Source organism: Sebastes umbrosus, chromosome 3 (genome assembly GCF_015220745.1).
Source record: "Sebastes umbrosus isolate fSebUmb1 chromosome 3, fSebUmb1.pri, whole genome shotgun sequence".
Taxonomy (NCBI): Eukaryota; Metazoa; Chordata; class Actinopteri; order Perciformes; family Sebastidae; genus Sebastes; species Sebastes umbrosus.
Genome location: NC_051271.1, coordinates 2,219,058 through 2,238,308, shown reverse-complemented (window position 1 = coordinate 2,238,308; position 19,251 = coordinate 2,219,058). Strand labels below are relative to the sequence as shown.

Here is a 19,251-nt window from a genome sequence, read left to right as displayed (position 1 = left end):
TTGTTATAAATCAATATAAAGCCCTGCATCATAATGAGCTAAGAAAGTCTACATTTATCAGAAGTGTAAGTATGTTTACATGGCTGCTAACTTGATGAATTTAATATTGCAGTTCTTCACAGTGACCACTAGGGGGCAGTGAACACTCATGATTTTAAACACACAGGTCATCTGACTTATTGTTTTCTTTTATATTAGTATTTTATTGATTTCTCACATGAACAATGTCACATTTTGGTCAACAAGTAACTCATATATGCAAAATAATATTAATATAAAATAAAAAAATAAAAATAATAATTAAGACAATATCTACAATATCATAACATACAAATAAAATACAAAAAAAGACACAAATCAAATACATATTCCTACATTTTTTACTCGTACTTTATTCTTATAATATTACGACTTTTTTTCTCGTAATTTTATGACTTTATTCTCATAATATTACGACTTTTTTTTCCTCGTAAACCTATAACTTTCTCCTCGTAATATTACAACTTCTTTTCTCTTAAACTTCTGACTTTATTCTCATAATATTAGGACTTTTTTTCTTGCAAAGTTATGACTTTATTCTCATAATATTATGACTTTATTCTTGTTATATTACGACTTCTTTTCTCGTAAAGTTATGACTTTATTCTCGTAATGTTACGATTTTTTTTCTCGTAAACTTCTGACTTTATTCTCGTAATATTACAACTTTTTTTCTTGTAAACCTTTGACTTTATTCTCATAATATTAAGATTTGTTTTTCTCGTAAACCTATGACTTTATTCTCGTAATATTACGACTTCTTTTTCTCATAAAGTTCTGATTTTATTCTCATAATATTACAACTTTTTTTTCTCATAAACTTATGACTTTATTCTCGGAATATTACGACTTTTTTTCCCCTCAACCAATGACTTTATTCTCATAACATAACAACTTTTTTCTCGTAAACTTCTGACTTTATTCTCATAATATTACGACTTTTTTTCCTGGAAACCTAGGACTTTATTCTCGTAATATTAAAAAAAAAATCTCGTAAACCTATGACTTTATTCTCATAATATTATGACTTTTTTCTCATGAATTTATGACTTTATTCTCATAATATTATGACTTTTTTTCTCATGAATTTATGACTTTATTCTCATAATATTATGACTTTATTCTCGAAATCTCAATTTTTTTTTTTCCTCAGGGAAGAGGTAGTCGCCTACGACGGAGTATTGGGGCCACCCTAATACTCCGTCGTAGGAATCTGCCTCTTTTGTGGAGGAGGAAATTACTGTTTTTCTCGTAAAGTTATGACTTCATTCTCATTAAATTACAACTCTTTTCTCGAAATCTCAGATTGTACTGGGTGGAGGCAGGGTGCAGTATCTGTTGGAAAAAAAATGGAGAAATGAAAACCAACAATTTGTGGGAAAATGTGTTAATCTGCAATTTGGGCGAACTGCTCCTTTAAATCCTTCACGCTCCTGACAGACTGAATGGAGGGCATCACTAACAAAGCACCAAGCCTTGATGACATTGCGGAAGTGCTATTCCTGTGCGCTGCTCGTGACCCTCCCTGGTACCCCCCTCCACTCCACAACAACACAGTCTGGAGTCTCCGGATCAACAAGCAGCGGACTGAACCGAACCAGGAACCGGGAACCAGGAACCAGGAACCCTAACCCGGGTTTAGGAGCAGATCATGGCCCAGGCCAACATCTCGGTGACGGAGAGCCAGTTTCGGTGTCCCGTCTGCCTGGACATCCTGAAGGACCCGGTGTCCACCCCCTGCGGACACACCTACTGCATGTCCTGCATCAACGGCTACTGGGACCAGGCGGACCCGGCCCACTTCAGCTGCCCGCAGTGCCGCGAGGCGTTCAGCCCGCGGCCGGTGCTGCGGAGGAACACGGTGCTCAGCGAGGTGGTCGACAAGCTGAAGCTGAGCGAGATGCGCTGCACTCCGGAGCTCTACGTCGGAGGAGTCGGCGACGTGCAGTGCGACTTCTGCCCGCCGGAGAGCAAGCTGCGGGCGGCCAAGTCCTGCCTGGTCTGCCTGGCGTCCTTCTGCGAGCTGCACGTCCTGCCGCACCGGGAGGTCGGCACGCTGCGGCGGCACAAGCTGGTGGCCGCGGTGGAGAGTCCGGCGGAGCGGCTGTGCGCTCAGCACCGCCTCGGTCTGGAGCCGGCCGGGGGCGGATCAGAGGCCGAGGCCAGGGGGGACTGGAGCGGGGACTGCCTGCTGTGTGAGGCCGATCAGGAGGAGGTGCACGGCGGAGGGGACGCACAGAGGAACAGGAGACAGGTAAGAGAGAGACAGGGGACAGGTGAGGGAGAGAGACAGGAGACAGGTGAGGGAGAGAGACAGGAGACAGGTAAGAGAGAGACAGGAGACAGGTAAGAGAGACAGGAGACAGGTAAGAGAGAGACAGGAGACAGGTGAGAGAGAGACAGGAGACAGGTGAGAGAGAGACAGGAGACAGGTAAGAGAGAGACAGGAGACAGGTAAGAGAGAGACAGGAGACAGGTGAGAGAGAGACAGGAGACAGGTGAGAGAGAGAGACAGGAGACAGGTAAGAGAGAGACAGGAGACAGGTGAGAGAGAGACAGGAGACAGGTGAGAGAGACAGGAGACAGGTAGGAGAGACAGGTGAGAGAGAGACAGGAGACAGGTAAGAGAGAGACAGGAGACAGGTGAGAGAGAGACAGGAGACAGGTAAGAGAGACAGGAGACAGGTGAGAGAGAGACAGGAGACAGGTAAGAGAGACAGGAGACAGGTAAGAGAGAGACAGGAGACAGGTAAGAGAGACAGGAGACAGGTAAGAGAGAGACAGGAGACAGGTAAGAGAGAGACAGGAGACAGGTGAGAGAGAGACAGGAGACAGGTAAGAGAGAGACAGGAGACAGGTGAGAGAGAGACAGGAGACAGGTAAGAGAGACAGGAGACAGGTAAGAGAGAGACAGGAGACAGGTAAGAGAGACAGGAGACAGGTAAGAGAGAGACAGGAGACAGGTAAGAGAGAGACAGGAGACAGGTAGGAGAGAGACAGGAGACAGGTGAGAGAGAGACAGGAGACAGGTAAGAGAGAGACAGGAGACAGGTGAGAGAGAGACAGGAGACAGGTAAGAGAGACAGGAGACAGGTAAGAGAGACAGGAGACAGGTAAGAGAGAGACAGGAGACAGGTAAGAGAGACAGGAGACAGGTAGGAGAGAGACAGGAGACAGGTGAGGGAGAGAGACAGGAGACAGGTGAGAGAGAGACAGGAGACAGGTAAGAGAGACAGGAGACAGGTAAGAGAGACAGGAGACAGGTAAGAGAGAGACAGGAGACAGGTGAGAGAGAGACAGGAGACAGGTGAGAGAGAGACAGGAGACAGGTAAGAGAGACAGGAGACAGGTAAGAGAGAGACAGGAGACAGGTAAGAGAGAGACAGGAGACAGGTGAGAGAGAGACAGGAGACAGGTAAGAGAGACAGGAGACAGGTGAGAGAGAGACAGGAGACAGGTGAGAGAGAGAGACAGGAGACAGGTAAGAGAGAGACAGGGGACAGGTAGGAGAGAGACAGGAGACAGGTGAGAGAGAGACAGGAGACAGGTGAGAGAGAGACAGGAGACAGGTAAGAGAGAGACAGGAGACAGGTAGGAGAGAGACAGGAGACAGGTGAGAGAGAGACAGGAGACAGGTAAGAGAGACAGGAGACAGGTAAGAGAGAGACAGGAGACAGGTAAGAGAGAGACAGGAGACAGGTAGGAGAGAGACAGGAGACAGGTGAGAGAGAGACAGGAGACAGGTAAGAGAGACAGGAGACAGGTGAGAGAGACAGGAGACAGGTAAGAGAGCCAGGAGACAGGTGAGAGAGACAGGGGACAGGTAGGAGAGAGACAGGAGACAGGTGAGAGAGACAGGAGACAGGTAAGAGAGACAGGAGACAGGTAAGAGGCACAGGTAAGAGAGACAGGAGACAGGTAAGAGAGACATGTAGGAGAGACAGGAGACAGGTAAGAGAGACAGGGGACAGGTAAGAGAGACATGTAGGAGAGACAGGAGACAGGTAAGAGAGACATGTAGGAGAGACAGGAGACAGGTAGGAGAGACATGTAGGAGAGACAGGAGACAGGTAAGAGAGACAGGAGACAGGTAGGAGAGACAGGTAGGAGAGACAGGAGACACGTAAGAGAGACATGTAGGAGAGACAGGAGACAGGTAGGAGAGACATGTAGGAGAGACAGGAGACAGGTAAGAGAGACAGGAGACAGGTAGGAGAGACAGGAGACAGGTAAGAGAGACAGGAGACAGGTAGGAGAGACAGGAGACAGGTAAGAGAGACAGGAGACAGTTAGGAGAGACAGGAGACAGGTAAGAGAGACAGGAGACAGGTAGGAGAGACAGGAGACAGGTAAGAGAGACAGGAGACAGGTAAGAGAGAGACAGGAGACAGGTAAGAGAGACAGGAGACAGGTAAGAGAGAGACAGGAGACAGGTAGGAGAGAGACAGGAGACAGGTAAGAGAGACAGGAGACAGGTAAGAGAGAGACAGGAGACAGGTGAGAGAGAGACAGGAGACAGGTAAGAGAGAGACAGGAGACAGGTAAGAGAGAGACAGGAGACAGGTAAGAGAGAGACAGGAGACAGGTGAGAGAGAGACAGGAGACAGGTAAGAGAGAGACAGGAGACAGGTAAGAGAGAGACAGGAGACAGGTGAGAGAGAGACAGGAGACAGGTAAGAGAGAGACAGGAGACAGGTAAGAGAGAGACAGGAGACAGGTAAGAGAGACAGGAGACAGGTAAGAGAGAGACAGGAGACAGGTGAGAGAGAGACAGGAGACAGGTAAGAGAGACAGGAGACAGGTAGGAGAGTCAGGAGACAGGTGAGAGAGACAGGAGACAGGTAGGAGAGACAGGTAAGAGAGACAGGAGACAGGTGAGAGAGACAGGAGACAGGTAAGAGAGCCAGGAGACAGGTGAGAGAGACAGGGGACAGGTAGGAGAGAGACAGGAGACAGGTGAGAGAGACAGGAGACAGGTAAGAGAGACAGGAGACAGGTAAGAGGCACAGGTAAGAGAGACAGGAGACAGGTAAGAGAGACATGTAGGAGAGACAGGAGACAGGTAAGAGAGACAGGGGACAGGTAAGAGAGACATGTAGGAGAGACAGGAGACAGGTAAGAGAGACATGTAGGAGAGACAGGAGACAGGTAGGAGAGACATGTAGGAGAGACAGGAGACAGGTAAGAGAGACAGGAGACAGGTAGGAGAGACAGGTAGGAGAGACAGGAGACACGTAAGAGAGACATGTAGGAGAGACAGGAGACAGGTAGGAGAGACATGTAGGAGAGACAGGAGACAGGTAAGAGAGACAGGAGACAGGTAGGAGAGACAGGAGACAGGTAAGAGAGACAGGAGACAGGTAGGAGAGACAGGAGACAGGTAAGAGAGACAGGAGACAGTTAGGAGAGACAGGAGACAGGTAAGAGAGACAGGAGACAGGTAGGAGAGACAGGAGACAGGTAAGAGAGACAGGAGACAGGTACGAGAGACAGGAGACAGGTAAGAGAGACAGGAGACAGGTAGGAGAGACAGGAGACAGGTAAGAGAGACAGGAGACAGGTAGGAGAGACAGGTGACAGAGACAGGAGACAGGTAGGAGAGACAGGAGACAGGAGACAGGAGACAGGTAGGAGAGACAGGAGACAGGTACCGGTGGACACACTGCAGGTTGCACATGTAGGACTCCTACTTTGAAATTTTTTTTTTTTACTAAACTAGGTTTAGGCAACAAAACTACAACTTCTTTAGGATTAGGCTCAACACTTTTTTTTTAATGTCTGGGATTCACAAATACATTTCGATTCATTTTACTTTATATACAAGGAAAAAATAAAAAGTTTCCCAGACACTCAAATGGCAAGATCTCTGATAAATACCTCTAACATTTAACAGGTACCGATGGACACACTACAGGTGTCATAATAGATTACAAATGTACAGTAGGACACCCAGACACCAAGCTCATACTATTGGTTCTCAGTCTCAACACTTTTTTTTAATGTCTGGGATGCACAAATACATTTCAGTTCATTTTACTCTTTATATTAGGAAAAAAAAAGTTTCCCAGACACTCCAATGGCAAAATCTGATAAATACCTCTAACCATTAGAGCTTTTAGAGTATACCAGAATAAAACTCTTCAGACCAGATGTTCCCACATGTTCCACATCACTATAGCTTTCATCTAATGGACAAACATTAATTTAAGAGACTGCCGTGAAGATGCTCCTCACAAATACCTGAATTGTGTCTGACAGCTGCAGCTCCAGGAGTCTCAGAGGACGGTCCAGGGGAGGACACGGAGTGGAGAGAGGGAGCTGGAGGAGTTTCAACAAAGTCTAGAGTCTCTCAAGGTGACACACACACTCACACACTCTCACACACTCTCACACACACTCTCACACACACACACACAGACAAGGTGGCCGCTCTTCTTTGCTAATCTAGTTTTTACCTGATGGTATACATTATGTCATCATAGGTCTTAAACGTTTCTGTTACGAGGCAGCTCGCTGGGGGAAAGGGAAGCGACATAAAACCATTTTGAATCGGTAAAACAAAGGTTTAATTATTGGTAAAAGCTTGGCTGTTTAATACAAGGAAATAATTATAATCAAAAGAGGATTGTAAAAAAAACAGAACAACTAACTAGAAAAGAACCAGACACAAAAATAAAACCTCACTATTAAACAGTGCTAGTTATAAAGCACCTAGTGGTCTAAGGCCCTGATCAGACCTGGTATTAACATGCGTTCCTCAGTGATCCGATCACAGGTGGACAGCTTTAAGTACGTCTGTTCACGCCTGGCGTTAGAATGCGTCTCGAGAGGTCACTTGTGATCTGATCTCACTTCCCCGCTCTATATGCAAATAAACATGTAGTAAACACACGGCTGATACAGCAGCCGTTGTGACGTAATATTACAGGAATGTCAGTAGTAATATGCAACATATTTGTGAATTCAGGTACAATGTATTAACATTTTTATAACATCAAAATATAAGGTTATTGGGCGGTACCCAGGGACCTCTGTGCACGCTGCCGTCACCGCTGCCTTTGCCAGACAACAGCGGAGTACAGAGCTTCAGAGAGCCGGGGAGGAGACAGAGAGCGAGTTGGCGGATGTGTGTCAGCTTCGCGTAAAGCAGCGGAACAAAAACACGACACATCTCCGACAGTATGATGATAATGCACTTCCTGTGCTTACTCTGATAGTCTACAGTGGTACCTACAGAATACAGTAGAGCACAGAATCCGTTTTCATGCCGCGAGGTCTGGGGTCCCTTGACCTCTGACCTCCAGATGTGTGAATGTAAATGAGTTCTATGGGTACCCACGAGTCTCCCCCTTTACAGACATGCCCACTTTATGATAATCACATGCAGTTTGGGGCAAAAATCAAGCACATTTTGCAGCAAATGTGTTATTTTCGCCTTTTCTGAAATGGTGTTTTTGAATATTTCTGCATCCTGGGGTCCCTAAAATGAATTACATACATTGGGTATCTCTGTAAAGCTGAGACTCTTGAGGATCCAATGAGCCCAACTGTATTCATGTATAATGATGTTACTCCCCATAGGAGACATTTCACATAGTGACTTTGTTTACTCTGATATTATATGGTGGTGTGTTTTCATACTATGACTGTTTTCCTAAAATTAGATTTGAAAAAAATCGCAATATATCGTAATATATTGAATCGTTACCTTTGTATTATGATACGTATCGTATCGCCAGATTCTTGCCAAAACACAGCCCTAACTTCAAATAATTGCAATCAGGCGATTATCATTGTTACTTATTATATATATATATATATATATATATATATATATATATATATATATATATTTATATATATTTATATATATATAAATATATATTTATATATATATATATATATATATTTATATATACATTTATATATATATATATTTATATATATATATATATATATATATATATTTATATATATATATATATATATTTATATATATATATATATATATTTATATATATATATATATATATATATATTTATATATATATATATATATATTATAGGTTGATTAAGTATAGTATGCAACAGTCATTGGGAGTATTTTGCTCCCAGGGATGGATTCATGTCATTCTTCACATGATGCTATACAGTAGTGTAGTATTTATACAACCCTTTATCTCATGTGTGCTGCTGTATGTAACACACATGAGATAAAGGGTTATATATATATAGACATTTACACAACCTCCGCTCTAACATCAGGCTCACACACTCTCTATCTAACACTGTTGTATCAGTTTCCACTGCAAAGCTAATTTAAGTTCCAGTTTGCCACTCCTTCAGACTTCCAGGAAAGCTTTTGTTCTTCTCCCTCCCCAGAGCGTCGTCTGCATCCATTCAGCCTGAGGCTGCACAACCACTGTATTAGCTCACTAAAGCATCAGCCTGAATTTGGCCTCAGATGTTGGCAGATAGCGGAGGTTCATCCCTGACCACAGCTACATGATATTATGCTTTATTTTATTATTATTTTTCTGTAGATCGTTACATGTCCCAGGATAGTTTAAACACCTTTTCAGACCTGCTATAAATAGAATTTGGCAGCATAATCTAGACTCTTGTCATTATTCGGTCTGACTAGAGCATTAGCACCAAACGTTGGAGAAACATATTTTTACTAATGGTACGTGTCCACAGGGGCGTTTTTTATTGCGAGGGGACGCAACGCTTCCCAACATTGGACGCTTGGTGGGCTGTCCCTAGAAACAAGGCACTCGGCTCCTGATTGGACGAACGCTTTCCCGCCGCTGGCTGCTGCTCCCAGCTTTCAAACCGGAACCAGTATGGAGGCTCGTTTGGAAACTTTCTTCTCTTATTTCACGTAAATAGTTCACTGAAATGTGTTTCTGAAAACATTTGAGGCGAGAAATAATCCATGCAGTTGATGAATCTGTCTTTATTTTGGATCAACAACGTTTAGTTTAAAAGATTATAGGGAGTTTCGAGAGGCGGCGAGTCGCGTCGGACGCCCGTGATTTGCATAAAGTAGCCAGGACCTCAACTTTATGCAAATAAGGAGCGGGCGTTGTGACGCCTAGTCTCTCGAATCGTGACGCCACGCTACCAGAATGCATTGCGCGGCTGCTTGCATAGACAATGAATGGGGAGCGTGGAAAGCACGGAGCCTGTGGACACGTACCGTCAGTCTCAGAAAATCTCAGAAAATCTGAATGTAATGTTTTTGTTTTACTCGTGTACTTATGTGAAAAAAAATACAGTTTTCTACAAGTTTGAATTCTGTCTTTAAGTATTTACTTAGCTCTACTCTAACTACTCTTGTTTTCTACTGTCTCTCTGTGTGTGTTTCAGGTGTCAGCGTCGGCTGTTTTGGAGGACAGTGAAGCTCTGTTTGCAGACATGGCACTCCGTCTGGAGAAAACCAAGGCAGAGGTGAGGAGCAGGGCCTCGAGGTATCAGCTGTAAGGTTACCAGTACATGTAGCAGTTGGAGTTGAGTTGCTCAGATCTGTCCAATACACTTGTTGGTACAGAAAATCCTATTTAGACTCCTCTGAATCACTTCTGTGGGTCAGATCGGTTTGATTCTCACATCTGTGCTACACTCACGGCGCTGTGAACTAAGCCACTTTAAACTAGAACATGTATTCGTGTGCCCGTAGGTTCGAGCGAGGCTGGAGGCGAAGGAGCGAGCGGTGGTCGGGAGGGCGGAGCGGGACATAGAGGTGCTGGAGAAAGACCTGGAGGAGCTGAGGAGGAGAGACGAGGAGATCAATCAGCTTCTGCAAACGGAGGACAATGCCCATTTCTTACAGGTGAGGTGGAGACGGAGGGACGACGTGGAGGACGCGACGGGCGTAAAAAGAGAGAGTTCAGACCGACGGATGAGAATGAGAAGCTCAGAGTGACCAAAAAGTCTGCTGGATATTATTACTTCACTTTCAGACCCGGAGGTAGCCCCTTGGTTGGGACCCCGTTTCAGATGTTTATAGCAGTTTCACCAAAAAGACATTTCCCCTCCAAACCTTTCAGATGGTTTAATTTAAATAACAAATGATCCAATATTTCACTAAAAGTAAAGGATCTTCATTCGGATGCTTGGTGCAGATCTTATTGAGGATCTTAGTAGTTCTTCTTCCACCACTGCACATTAGCAATTATTGCATTTGATATCCACCCATTACATCTAATGCATCCTGGAGGCCATAAGAAGTCACCAGAGTGCGTTCTGCCTAGAGAGAGATTATCCTGAAGATGAAGGATGGAGGAGGAAGAGTGGATGAGAGGAGAGAATGAGTCAGCAGTGACCAGTGGAAAAAGACTGCACCTGCTTAAGTGCTATTTTCAAATTCAATTGTACAAGGAATTAAGGAGGGCGGGAGGGCGGGAGGGCGGGAGGGCGGTGCTGTGGATGCTAGATGCCAGGCTGTATTTTCCACTCTCTCTCTCTCTCTCTGTATCGACCCAGGCGGCTCCCCTGCTATGCGTCTCTCTCACCGCCGGTCGGCACTCTAGAGCCCTCAGCCTGCCCACGGAGGGATTCAGCGGCGCCAGGAGGGCGCTGTGCCACCTGCGCAGCCGCATGGAGGAGGTCTGCCGGGAGGAGGTGGACAAGATAAGCCGCGCAGGTACAGCAGAAGACCTCCATGCAGACACTAGCTCATTGGGCAATCTTAAAGTTGGAGCATATACTATAAATACTGCAAAGTCTCAGCATGGATGAAGTCGATTTAAGCATACAAATGTGCACTAAATTCAATTTGTTTTCTTCCAGTCAATGAGAACTACGTGTCTGGAGGAGAGTGTGTAAAAGGTAAGCATAAGAAACACGATACACACACACACACACACACACACACACACACACACACACACACACACACACACACAGACACACACACACACACCCTCTGTGACAGTGTCAGGTCTGAGGTGACCCATTTCTACCCGGCTGGAGGTTCTGACATGACATTTAACACTGCGAGAGACAGTGGACGTGTTAATTATTCAGGCCGAAGAGGACGGGGCGATGTTGTCTGATACAACCCAGTCTGGCTCAGCTCCAGCTCTGCTTCCTTCGAATCACTTCAGTTTAGTTTAAATTGGAAGTAATCAAACTCTGTCCAGCTATTTATAGAGATAGTTTGGATGTTTAGAAGTTGGGCTGTATGAGGTTCTTCTCCGTAGTCAGGAGTGTGTTACCTACAGTAGATGACGGTCGACACGCCTCCAGTTCGGAGAAACAGACAGGAGTACCAGCACGGGAGCAAAGCAATCAATATCAGTTTAAGTGTACGCTATATTTAGAATATTTTCACCGCCTTCCCTCGCCATCAGACAGCTTGTTCCGACGGGGAACTGAAGCTGTTGTATACGTCGATGCTCTCTTCAGAGCCAGCAGACTCCATTGACAAAAACAGTATTTTAAGTGGCAGAACACTGGAGTTGCTGGTCCTCCGCTGCCTCGATCGGTTAGTTTTTTTGTGTTATTGTGTGAATTTGGTGTTTTAAATAGTTAGTTTGGATTCACCAAACTGGGGACGTGCCAACTGCCGTCTACTGTAGGTAATAGTGTGCTCTGTGGGTGACCAGGAAGTTAGCATCGCCCTGGTTCCCTCTATTGGGTTTTGGATTATTGCAGAAAATCAGCTCTGTGGCAAACACACGTTTCTGATACTTACACGTTTTATTCAGCAAGATAATCTCCACCGATGAAGCCCACTTTATGATTTTTGAAGCGTGAATGCAATCACCAGAAGGAGGACGAGTCGGCGTGATGACGTTTAGTTGTCTCATTTAGCCACTTGTTAGCAACCGCTTTTTTTAAGACACATAAAGGCTTCAAAATTTACCAGTGGGGTAGTTATTGACGTATTTTATGTCGTAGAACAAACTGTTAAAATCTCTTCAGCTTGTGTTAACCACAGACCTTATTTCAGGTATCTAACTAAAAACCCATTGACTTCCAGACGAGGGAACAGGAAGTGCTAAAATGCTGACTCATCTCCAGGTTTTAGGACTCATTCCTGCAGCGCTCTATAACTGACTATAGATACGTAACTCATACAACCCCACTTCAAAACATCCAAACTATCCCTTTAAGTTTTTTTATGTGTTTCACTGACAATGAAAACTGTCCACAGCTACTCCGTGGATTCTCCAGACGAACTTGGACATTGTTTTCTTGTTTTGTTTTCTTGCTATGATTGGTATTGTTCTAAGAATATATCAAATATTCATTGTATTGGGGAGGTGGCAGAAATCTCAGTGCGGAGAACTCCAAACCATCTGCAGGGCAACATCCCACGGGGGGTAAGTGGAAAACGTGGGATTGTTATTTTATTATATTTGGTGAACTGACCCTTGAACTCACACAAACAGCTGATTTCAACTTTGTAAGCTTCCCAACTAACCAGCAGCAAATCTATCAACTTTAAAGGAATAGTTCGCCACTTTTGGGGAAAATCGCTTTCTTGCAGAGAGTTAATAATAAGCGTGTTTCCCCAAAATGCAGAGCTACTCTTTAATAATAAAGACACTGTGTGTAGGATTTCATACTTTGACTCCTCTTTGTGGGAGTGTCTGGAACGTGAGATGAATGAACCAAAAGCAACACATAAAACTGCACCGACTTTCACTGAGATTGTGTCGTTTTACCACAAACGTAAACACCTCTAAAATCATTTAAAAGATTCTACTCACATAAAAAATGCTACACGTAGTGACTTTATTGTTTGGTACTAATGCTACAGGCACAAATGCTTGGTAAGGTTAACAAGGTGTCATTACTGAATAATCTGATTTTAATGGATTTATGCAATCATTATTTCCCGGTACTTCTTGTGGCGCTTGGTCCTTCCTTTCTTGCATGTATTTTTCATCATTTTCATCTAATGCTCTCACCTCTTGTCCTTTGGTTCTCTCTCTCGCTCCCTCTTTGCCACCCTCTCCTCACTCTTATTCTATGCATTTATTTCCATAATATGGAGTATTAAGTATTAAGTACCAGTTTTTTTGTCTCTTTCTCTCGTGTGTCTCGTATCAGCAGCGCCGGTGTCGTTCCCTCTGTCCTCTTTGTCTCTGCAGCCGGCTGATCAGAGGATGAGGGCGAATTTTCTCAGGTGTAAGTACCATCACGACTGTCCTCCACCTCCTCCACTTCATCTCTTCATTACGTTTCTGTCTTTCTCCTTCCCTTCCTCTCTGCATCCTTTCTCTTCTCTCTCTCTCTGGTGCAGCCTTTCAGTTTGACCGTCCTGCATGTCATTCCCCATCTCTCTCTTCTCTCCTCTTTCTTTCTTTGACACTCTTTCCTCATCCTCCTCCTCCTTTTCCATCCTTCTCTCTTTCTTCTCTCCATGCTTGGAGTTCACCAGATAATGAGAGTCCCGTAGAGAAATCTGAGAGCTCCAGTCTGGATCCTCATCAATGATGGATGGCGATCATAGCGTATTTATGACATCCAGGTCCGTCATTTAAAGCGGTTTCTTGTCCCGACAGAAACAAGTCAGCTGACAGGAAGACAGCTTACCGTCACCTTGTTAGGCATTAATCATTCATTTGGTCAGAGGAGGATTAGGGTTGTGTGTCATTTATCCCCTCTGTGCCAAAATGTCAACCGGATGACTTCACATCTGTCGGTCGGTCGGTCAACTCTGGAAAACTCTGAGAGTGGCAGAGTAGAGAGGAGAAACAGGAAATGTCAAGTACCATGATCCCACTTCTGTCATGATGGTGCTAGATGAGATGTTAAAGTTACCGTCTCGAAGATCTCTGTTCCATTCTCTTTGGCAGCACCCATGGAGATAAGCGGGAATTGCATTTCTTGTGTTTTTGGATCTCTCTTCCCAGAGACTCTTCCCACACTGGGAACGTCAGCAGCGCGTGGCGGCTGCGTTACCCGTTGTTTTTTATTTCGGTGTCCATGTTAACAGGTTAGAGCAGCCACACTGTCTCACGCGGGTCTTGGCTGCGTGTCAGCTCTTCTAGAGATTCGAGGTCTCGCCTATTTTTGCGGTTCACAGGAACAACAGACAGTGAAAGTGATCGTTTGACAGTATTTTGACATCATACCAGCAACATGACTACAGTTTCAATGTCTCTATCTGTAGAAAATGTTACGGAGATGAAAAAAAGTAAAGACTTATTTTTAAATCAACACTTCCTGCTTTCATTTCAAAATAAAAGCCCTCAAGCATTTTTTTCTGTGGACAGAATTCCTTCATTTGTTAACACAAGGCTTTTATTCTGAAATATGTGCAGGACAGTGTTGTAGAACATGCAGTGACTTGCACGGCTCCATGAATGAATAAAGTACGGGGTTTAAATCAACACTTCCTGCTTTCATTTCAAAATAAAACCCTGAAGTGTTTTTTTTGTTGACAAAATTCCTTCAAAATTTTTGCCAAAAACTGTGATTTTTTGTTTTCGACTTCTATTTCGTTTCCGGAGTAGAACTCGAACTCTTGTCTTCTACTGACGTTATCCTGAGGAAGGTGAGCTAATAACAAGCTAAATTGTGCTCAAGAGACTAATTCCATTAGTTCCAAAAGGAGGAAACCGTTGGCCCTACTTCAGTAGGGGTCAAGCAGTAGGCCATGCTCACTTTGCCTTGTTTTCACATTTTTATGCGACTGCAAAAATCCCTGCATGGCTACTTTTCCAATCTGGATACTTTGGACTTTGAACTTTGGAGAACTCACTGATTAATCTTCAACAACCCGTCGGTCTCTTTTGCAGAATGTTGTTTTTTCTTTCTAAAAATCTCCGTCTGAATTCTTCTCTTTCGGTTTCCTTCCCTCCAGACTCATGCCGTCTGTCCCTGGACCCCGATACAGCCCACCCTACTCTGGTTCTCCTGGAGGGGCCCCAGGGTGCCCACTGTGGCGAGGAGCCCCAATCCTACCCCCCTCACCACCAGCGCTTTGATTCGGTGGCCCAGGTCCTGTGCAGGGAGGGCCAGTTTGGCGGCGCCAGCTACTGGGAGGTGGAGTGGAGGGGCGGCGGGTGGGTTGACATCGGCGTCACCTACCGCGGTATCGGACGCAAAGGCGGCGGAAAACCCTGCCTGCTGGGGCGCAATGAGAACTCCTGGCGGCTGAGGTGCACGCACGCCGGATACGCCGCCTGGCACGACAACCGGAAGACCACGGTAGCCGCCCCGCCCTGCCCCCGGATCGGCGTGTTCCTGGAGCGCCAGAAAGGAGCGCTGTCCTTCTATAGCGTGTCGGACACGATGGTGCTCCTGCACACCTTTCGTTGCCCGTTCTCTCAGCCGCTGTACCCGGCCTTCCGCCTGGACCTGGACTCCACGCTGCTCATCAGCCCCCATGAGGCAGGCAATGGAAACACAACCTAACCTTGACCTTCCTCGTCCAGGACCCTTCGTCTGACTACTGCAGGAAAGGGCTGCTCGCTCTGAACACTAAAAGAAGTTAGTGGAGAAGCAACAACATCAGGAAGAAGCATCACAGTCAGGAAACCAAACACTTTTCTTTTTCCATACATAGTCTCTCCTTCTGTGAGTGCCTCTCTTGACAAAAAATCTCTTCTGATTGTAAAATACTTTTTTTATTATTTTTAAAAGAAAATTCTCAATATGCATATATATATATATATATATATATATATATATATATATATATATATATATATATATCAACAAGAAAATTCTGAATCAGCAAAACAAAGATACTAAAAGGTATTCACCCCTATTTGTGTCTAACATTGTTTTCTTTGTACTAAAATTTGTTGTAAGTACATTTATTTTTTTACATTTTACACGTATCAGATGGTGGATTTTTTTTTTCTCTTTTTTTAATTCTCTCCCTACACTGACATGCTGAATATTTAGTACCTGCGACTACTTGAATACCCACAAACTCACACTGCCATGTGACATGAAAAAACCTGTCTCAGTTTCTCATGATGCACAAAGTGACCTCAGCTCCACATTTAGAGCGATTTAAGGCCACGTTGTAGCAGATGTTTTTCTTCGGGTCATGCCTGTCATGCCGTTTGAGGTCATTTTTGTTTTATGTGGGCAAGTTTTTGTGTACGCCACATTGCAGGTCTTTAAAGTAGAATAAATTAAAAGTATAGTTCGATATCTGGGAAATATACCTGCTCGCTTTCTTGCCGAGAGTTAGATTGATACGACTTTACTGTCTGCACCAAAGGTAACAAAATCCACCTTCTTCAGCACCTCTGAGTGTAAAACTACGACTTTAAGATTAAACAAACAAGGTATAACGTGTCAGTAATCAGTGAGCTTTAGAGGTGCTGGTAGCTGGATTTTGTTCCCTTTGAACAGAGCCAGGCTGTTTCCCCTGTTTCCAGTCTTTGTGCTGAGCCAGAGGTCAGCAACCTTTACTGTCCAAAGACAAAAAGAAACTGTCTGGAGCCGCAAAACATGTGATCATTGTGATGAACGTAACACAGTTTATAGTCTAAGTATATAGTATATAAGTCTAATGCAGTGAGGGCCAAAGAGACAATGTACTACGGAGTATTAGGGCCACATTGAGGGAAAAAAAACATCTGAGATCTCCAGAATAAAGTCAGAATATTATGAGAAAAAAGTCGTAACTTAATGAGAAAAAAAGTCGTAATATTACGAGAATAAAGTCATAACTTTACGAGAAAAAACAAAATAACACGTAAAATTATTACTTTACAATATTCTGACTTTATTCTCGAACCTACAACGATGATAAATAAAACAAAAAAACAGTTATTCATTTCCAGTTTTATAAATCCACAGGGAGCCACTGGAGAGGAGCTGAAGAGGTTGCTGACCCCTGTTCTAAGCTAAGCTAACCAGCTGCTGGCGGTGGTTTCATATTTATCGTAATTTATAATTTGTCCAGCTTTGTTGTCTTTGCTACTAGCTGTTATGTCTATTTCTGTGGAAGTAAACATACTTGGCCAATAAAGGTGATTCTGATTCTAATAACATGAGCGTGGTATCATCTAACTCTTGGCAAGAAAGCGAAGTTAAATTCCCAAAATGTTGAACTATTCCTTTAATCACATCACATCGCAGGCCGGGTTATTATAGTAAACTAAAACTGAAACTAAAATGAAAATTAGCAGTGAAAAATATTTTTAGTGAACTGAAACTAAATAAAAACGATATCCTTTTAAGAAAAAACTGAAACGATATTGCAGAGTTAAAAAAACCCGAATAGAGATATATAAAAATAAATTAATTTCAGTTTTAGTTTTTAGCTATAATACATCACTACCCAAAAAAAAAAGGAGACCGCATGAATTTCCGTTAACTCTCATGACGTCAAACCACAGAAACTGAACGGACGTGACCTTCCCAGAAGACGGAGCTATGCCGCAATTGCTTCACTAAAGTAACGTGAATATTAAACATTATTACACAGTTCTCCAGTCATGTATTTTGTATGTTTATGTAGCTACATACTTCTGAGACATTATAGCTGGCCCTAACAAAAACAAACTAAACCTTTCTGAAAACTAACTAAACTAAAATTAAATTTAAAAGTAAAAATTAAAAAATAAAATAAAAACTAATTGATCGCAGGTCAAATTTCTGTTAATGTATTTTTTTTTCCAAGGACCATCATATCTCTATCAGTATACTAATGACTAATATTATCTAATAATCAATAACAATATATGATTACATATTTTAAAGTGATGTTTTAAACCACCATTTCTGTGGTTTATCTCCACTACTAGATGTTAATACTGTGTCAGGGAAACCACACACGCCTCCACTCCCTGGCTATGATTTAGTGACCAGTGGTGAATGATTTAACATTTATACTTCCTGTCATTGCAACACTGGGTAAAGATGTTTTGAAGTGGGGAATTATCGGAGACTTTGCATGCTTTCCAAATCCAAATCTCATATCCAATCATATCTAATCAAGTCCAGTCTTTGGTTGTAGCATTACAAAGGGACATGGATCCACTTGTGACACTAAATATAACACAAAGTGCATGAATGACCTCGACTTCCATCTGAATGGACGCCATACTGTAGCCACCGTTTCTCTTGGGTTATGGGATTGTTTTTCTTTTGCCTCGTTGAAGTTTTGAATGGTGCTATTCCAGAGACCGAGCACTGTGTGAGGCCTTAAAACCTGAAGATCCAACTAAGGATCTGCTATTATAATTCCAAAGACACAACAACAATGCAGGTACATAGAATCTAGTTAAAGGCAGGGTTGACGATGTTCTCCGGTCTACACTATCTGTTATATTGGTTGAAATGGTCTTTACACCCCGACAGCGATCCGTTACTGATGAGCTCTGAAAAAAAGGACCAGAAAAGAGCCGTCATCTGTAGCTGCTGTAATCCTGTAAAAACATCCACCAATCACTGCCTTGCGGTCCGCTTAGAAAGAACAAATGAGATTCCTCCCTGCCTACCTTGAACGTGTCCACAGGATCCGTCCTTTCCACGCTTCCCATTCATTATCTATGTAAGCAGCCGTGCAATGCATTCTGGTTGCGTGGCGGCGCGATTCGAGAGACGGAGCGTCACGACGATCGTTCTTCATTTGCATAAAGTTGAGGGCTAGTCTACTTTATGCAAATCACGGGTGTCTGACGCGACTCGCCGCCTCTCGGAACTCCCGAGAATCTTTTAAAATAAACGTTGTCGATCCAAAATAAAGACAGATTCAGCAACTGCAGGATTATTTCTCGCAGAATGGAGCTCCTGAGGCGATGCTACTTTCAAATTATGGTAGCTTTCCAACATCGTCGACCCTATCTTTAAATTATTATTTTTTTGTTGTTTGTTTAATAACTTTGTTCAAAAACTAGTCTAAAAAAATAAGACAAAAACAGAAAATGTATTACCAGAAAACCTAAAAGGTATTACATCTACGCTACACAATACCTTGGAAGTTACAATTCCACACAAGCAATTCTGGAAATTCTGAATTTGATCTTATCTGGCAGGTCAATCCAAAGTTGTTGTTTTGTTTTTTGCCATGAAGTGCATTATTCCACAAGCTGTCGGACTGTAACATGAACCGCTCGTCTGTAAAGTTTTCTCTCGTAGCATTTTCTCTGTTTACTCGCTGTGCTCCAGTTCCTTCATGTGATGATGTGATATAAAAATATGTTGTAATTGTAATTTGAGTGTTGCTTTTTCCAAGATGAGATCATTCCATCTTGGCTCGCAATAAAGTGATCCATGGAGGTC

The 19,251-nt window shown here is 43.4% G+C and overlaps 1 protein-coding gene across 4 annotated transcripts; it reads left to right on the top strand.

Annotated features, from left to right (window-relative positions):
• Positions 1-1,470: 1,470 nt before the first annotated feature.
• Positions 1,471-15,772, top strand: LOC119485105 (E3 ubiquitin/ISG15 ligase TRIM25-like). Of its 4 annotated transcripts, none has more exons than XM_037764411.1 (9): positions 1,474-2,293; positions 6,298-6,393; positions 9,412-9,492; positions 9,722-9,874; positions 10,528-10,687; positions 10,834-10,872; positions 12,312-12,371; positions 13,108-13,182; positions 14,864-15,772. In XM_037764411.1, the coding sequence occupies exons 1-9, from the start codon at positions 1,691-1,693 to the stop codon at positions 15,415-15,417; spliced, it is 1,821 nt and encodes a 606-aa protein (XP_037620339.1). In that variant the 5' UTR covers positions 1,474-1,690; the 3' UTR covers positions 15,418-15,772. The 4 variants fall into 4 exon arrangements, with proteins under 4 accessions (XP_037620341.1, XP_037620340.1, XP_037620339.1 ...); XM_037764410.1 differs by having other exon boundaries at positions 1,477-2,293; positions 13,105-13,182; XM_037764413.1 differs by lacking the exon at positions 12,312-12,371 and having other exon boundaries at positions 1,471-2,293.
• The last annotated feature ends 3,479 nt before the right edge of the window (positions 15,773-19,251 follow it).

What these genes read in the sequence shown, in the direction of transcription:
- LOC119485105 (XM_037764410.1), top strand. Translation starts at nt 1,691, where the DNA reads ATGGCCCAGGCCAACATCTCGGTGACGGAGAGCCAGTTTCGGTGTCCC. An exon ending in AGGGCAACATCCCACGGGGG is followed by an intron (nt 12,372 to 13,104) that starts GTAAGTGGAAAA and finishes GTCTCGTATCAG; the next exon opens with CAGCGCCGGTGTCGTTCCCT. An exon ending in GAGGGCGAATTTTCTCAGGT is followed by an intron (nt 13,183 to 14,863) that starts GTAAGTACCATC and finishes CCTTCCCTCCAG; the next exon opens with ACTCATGCCGTCTGTCCCTG.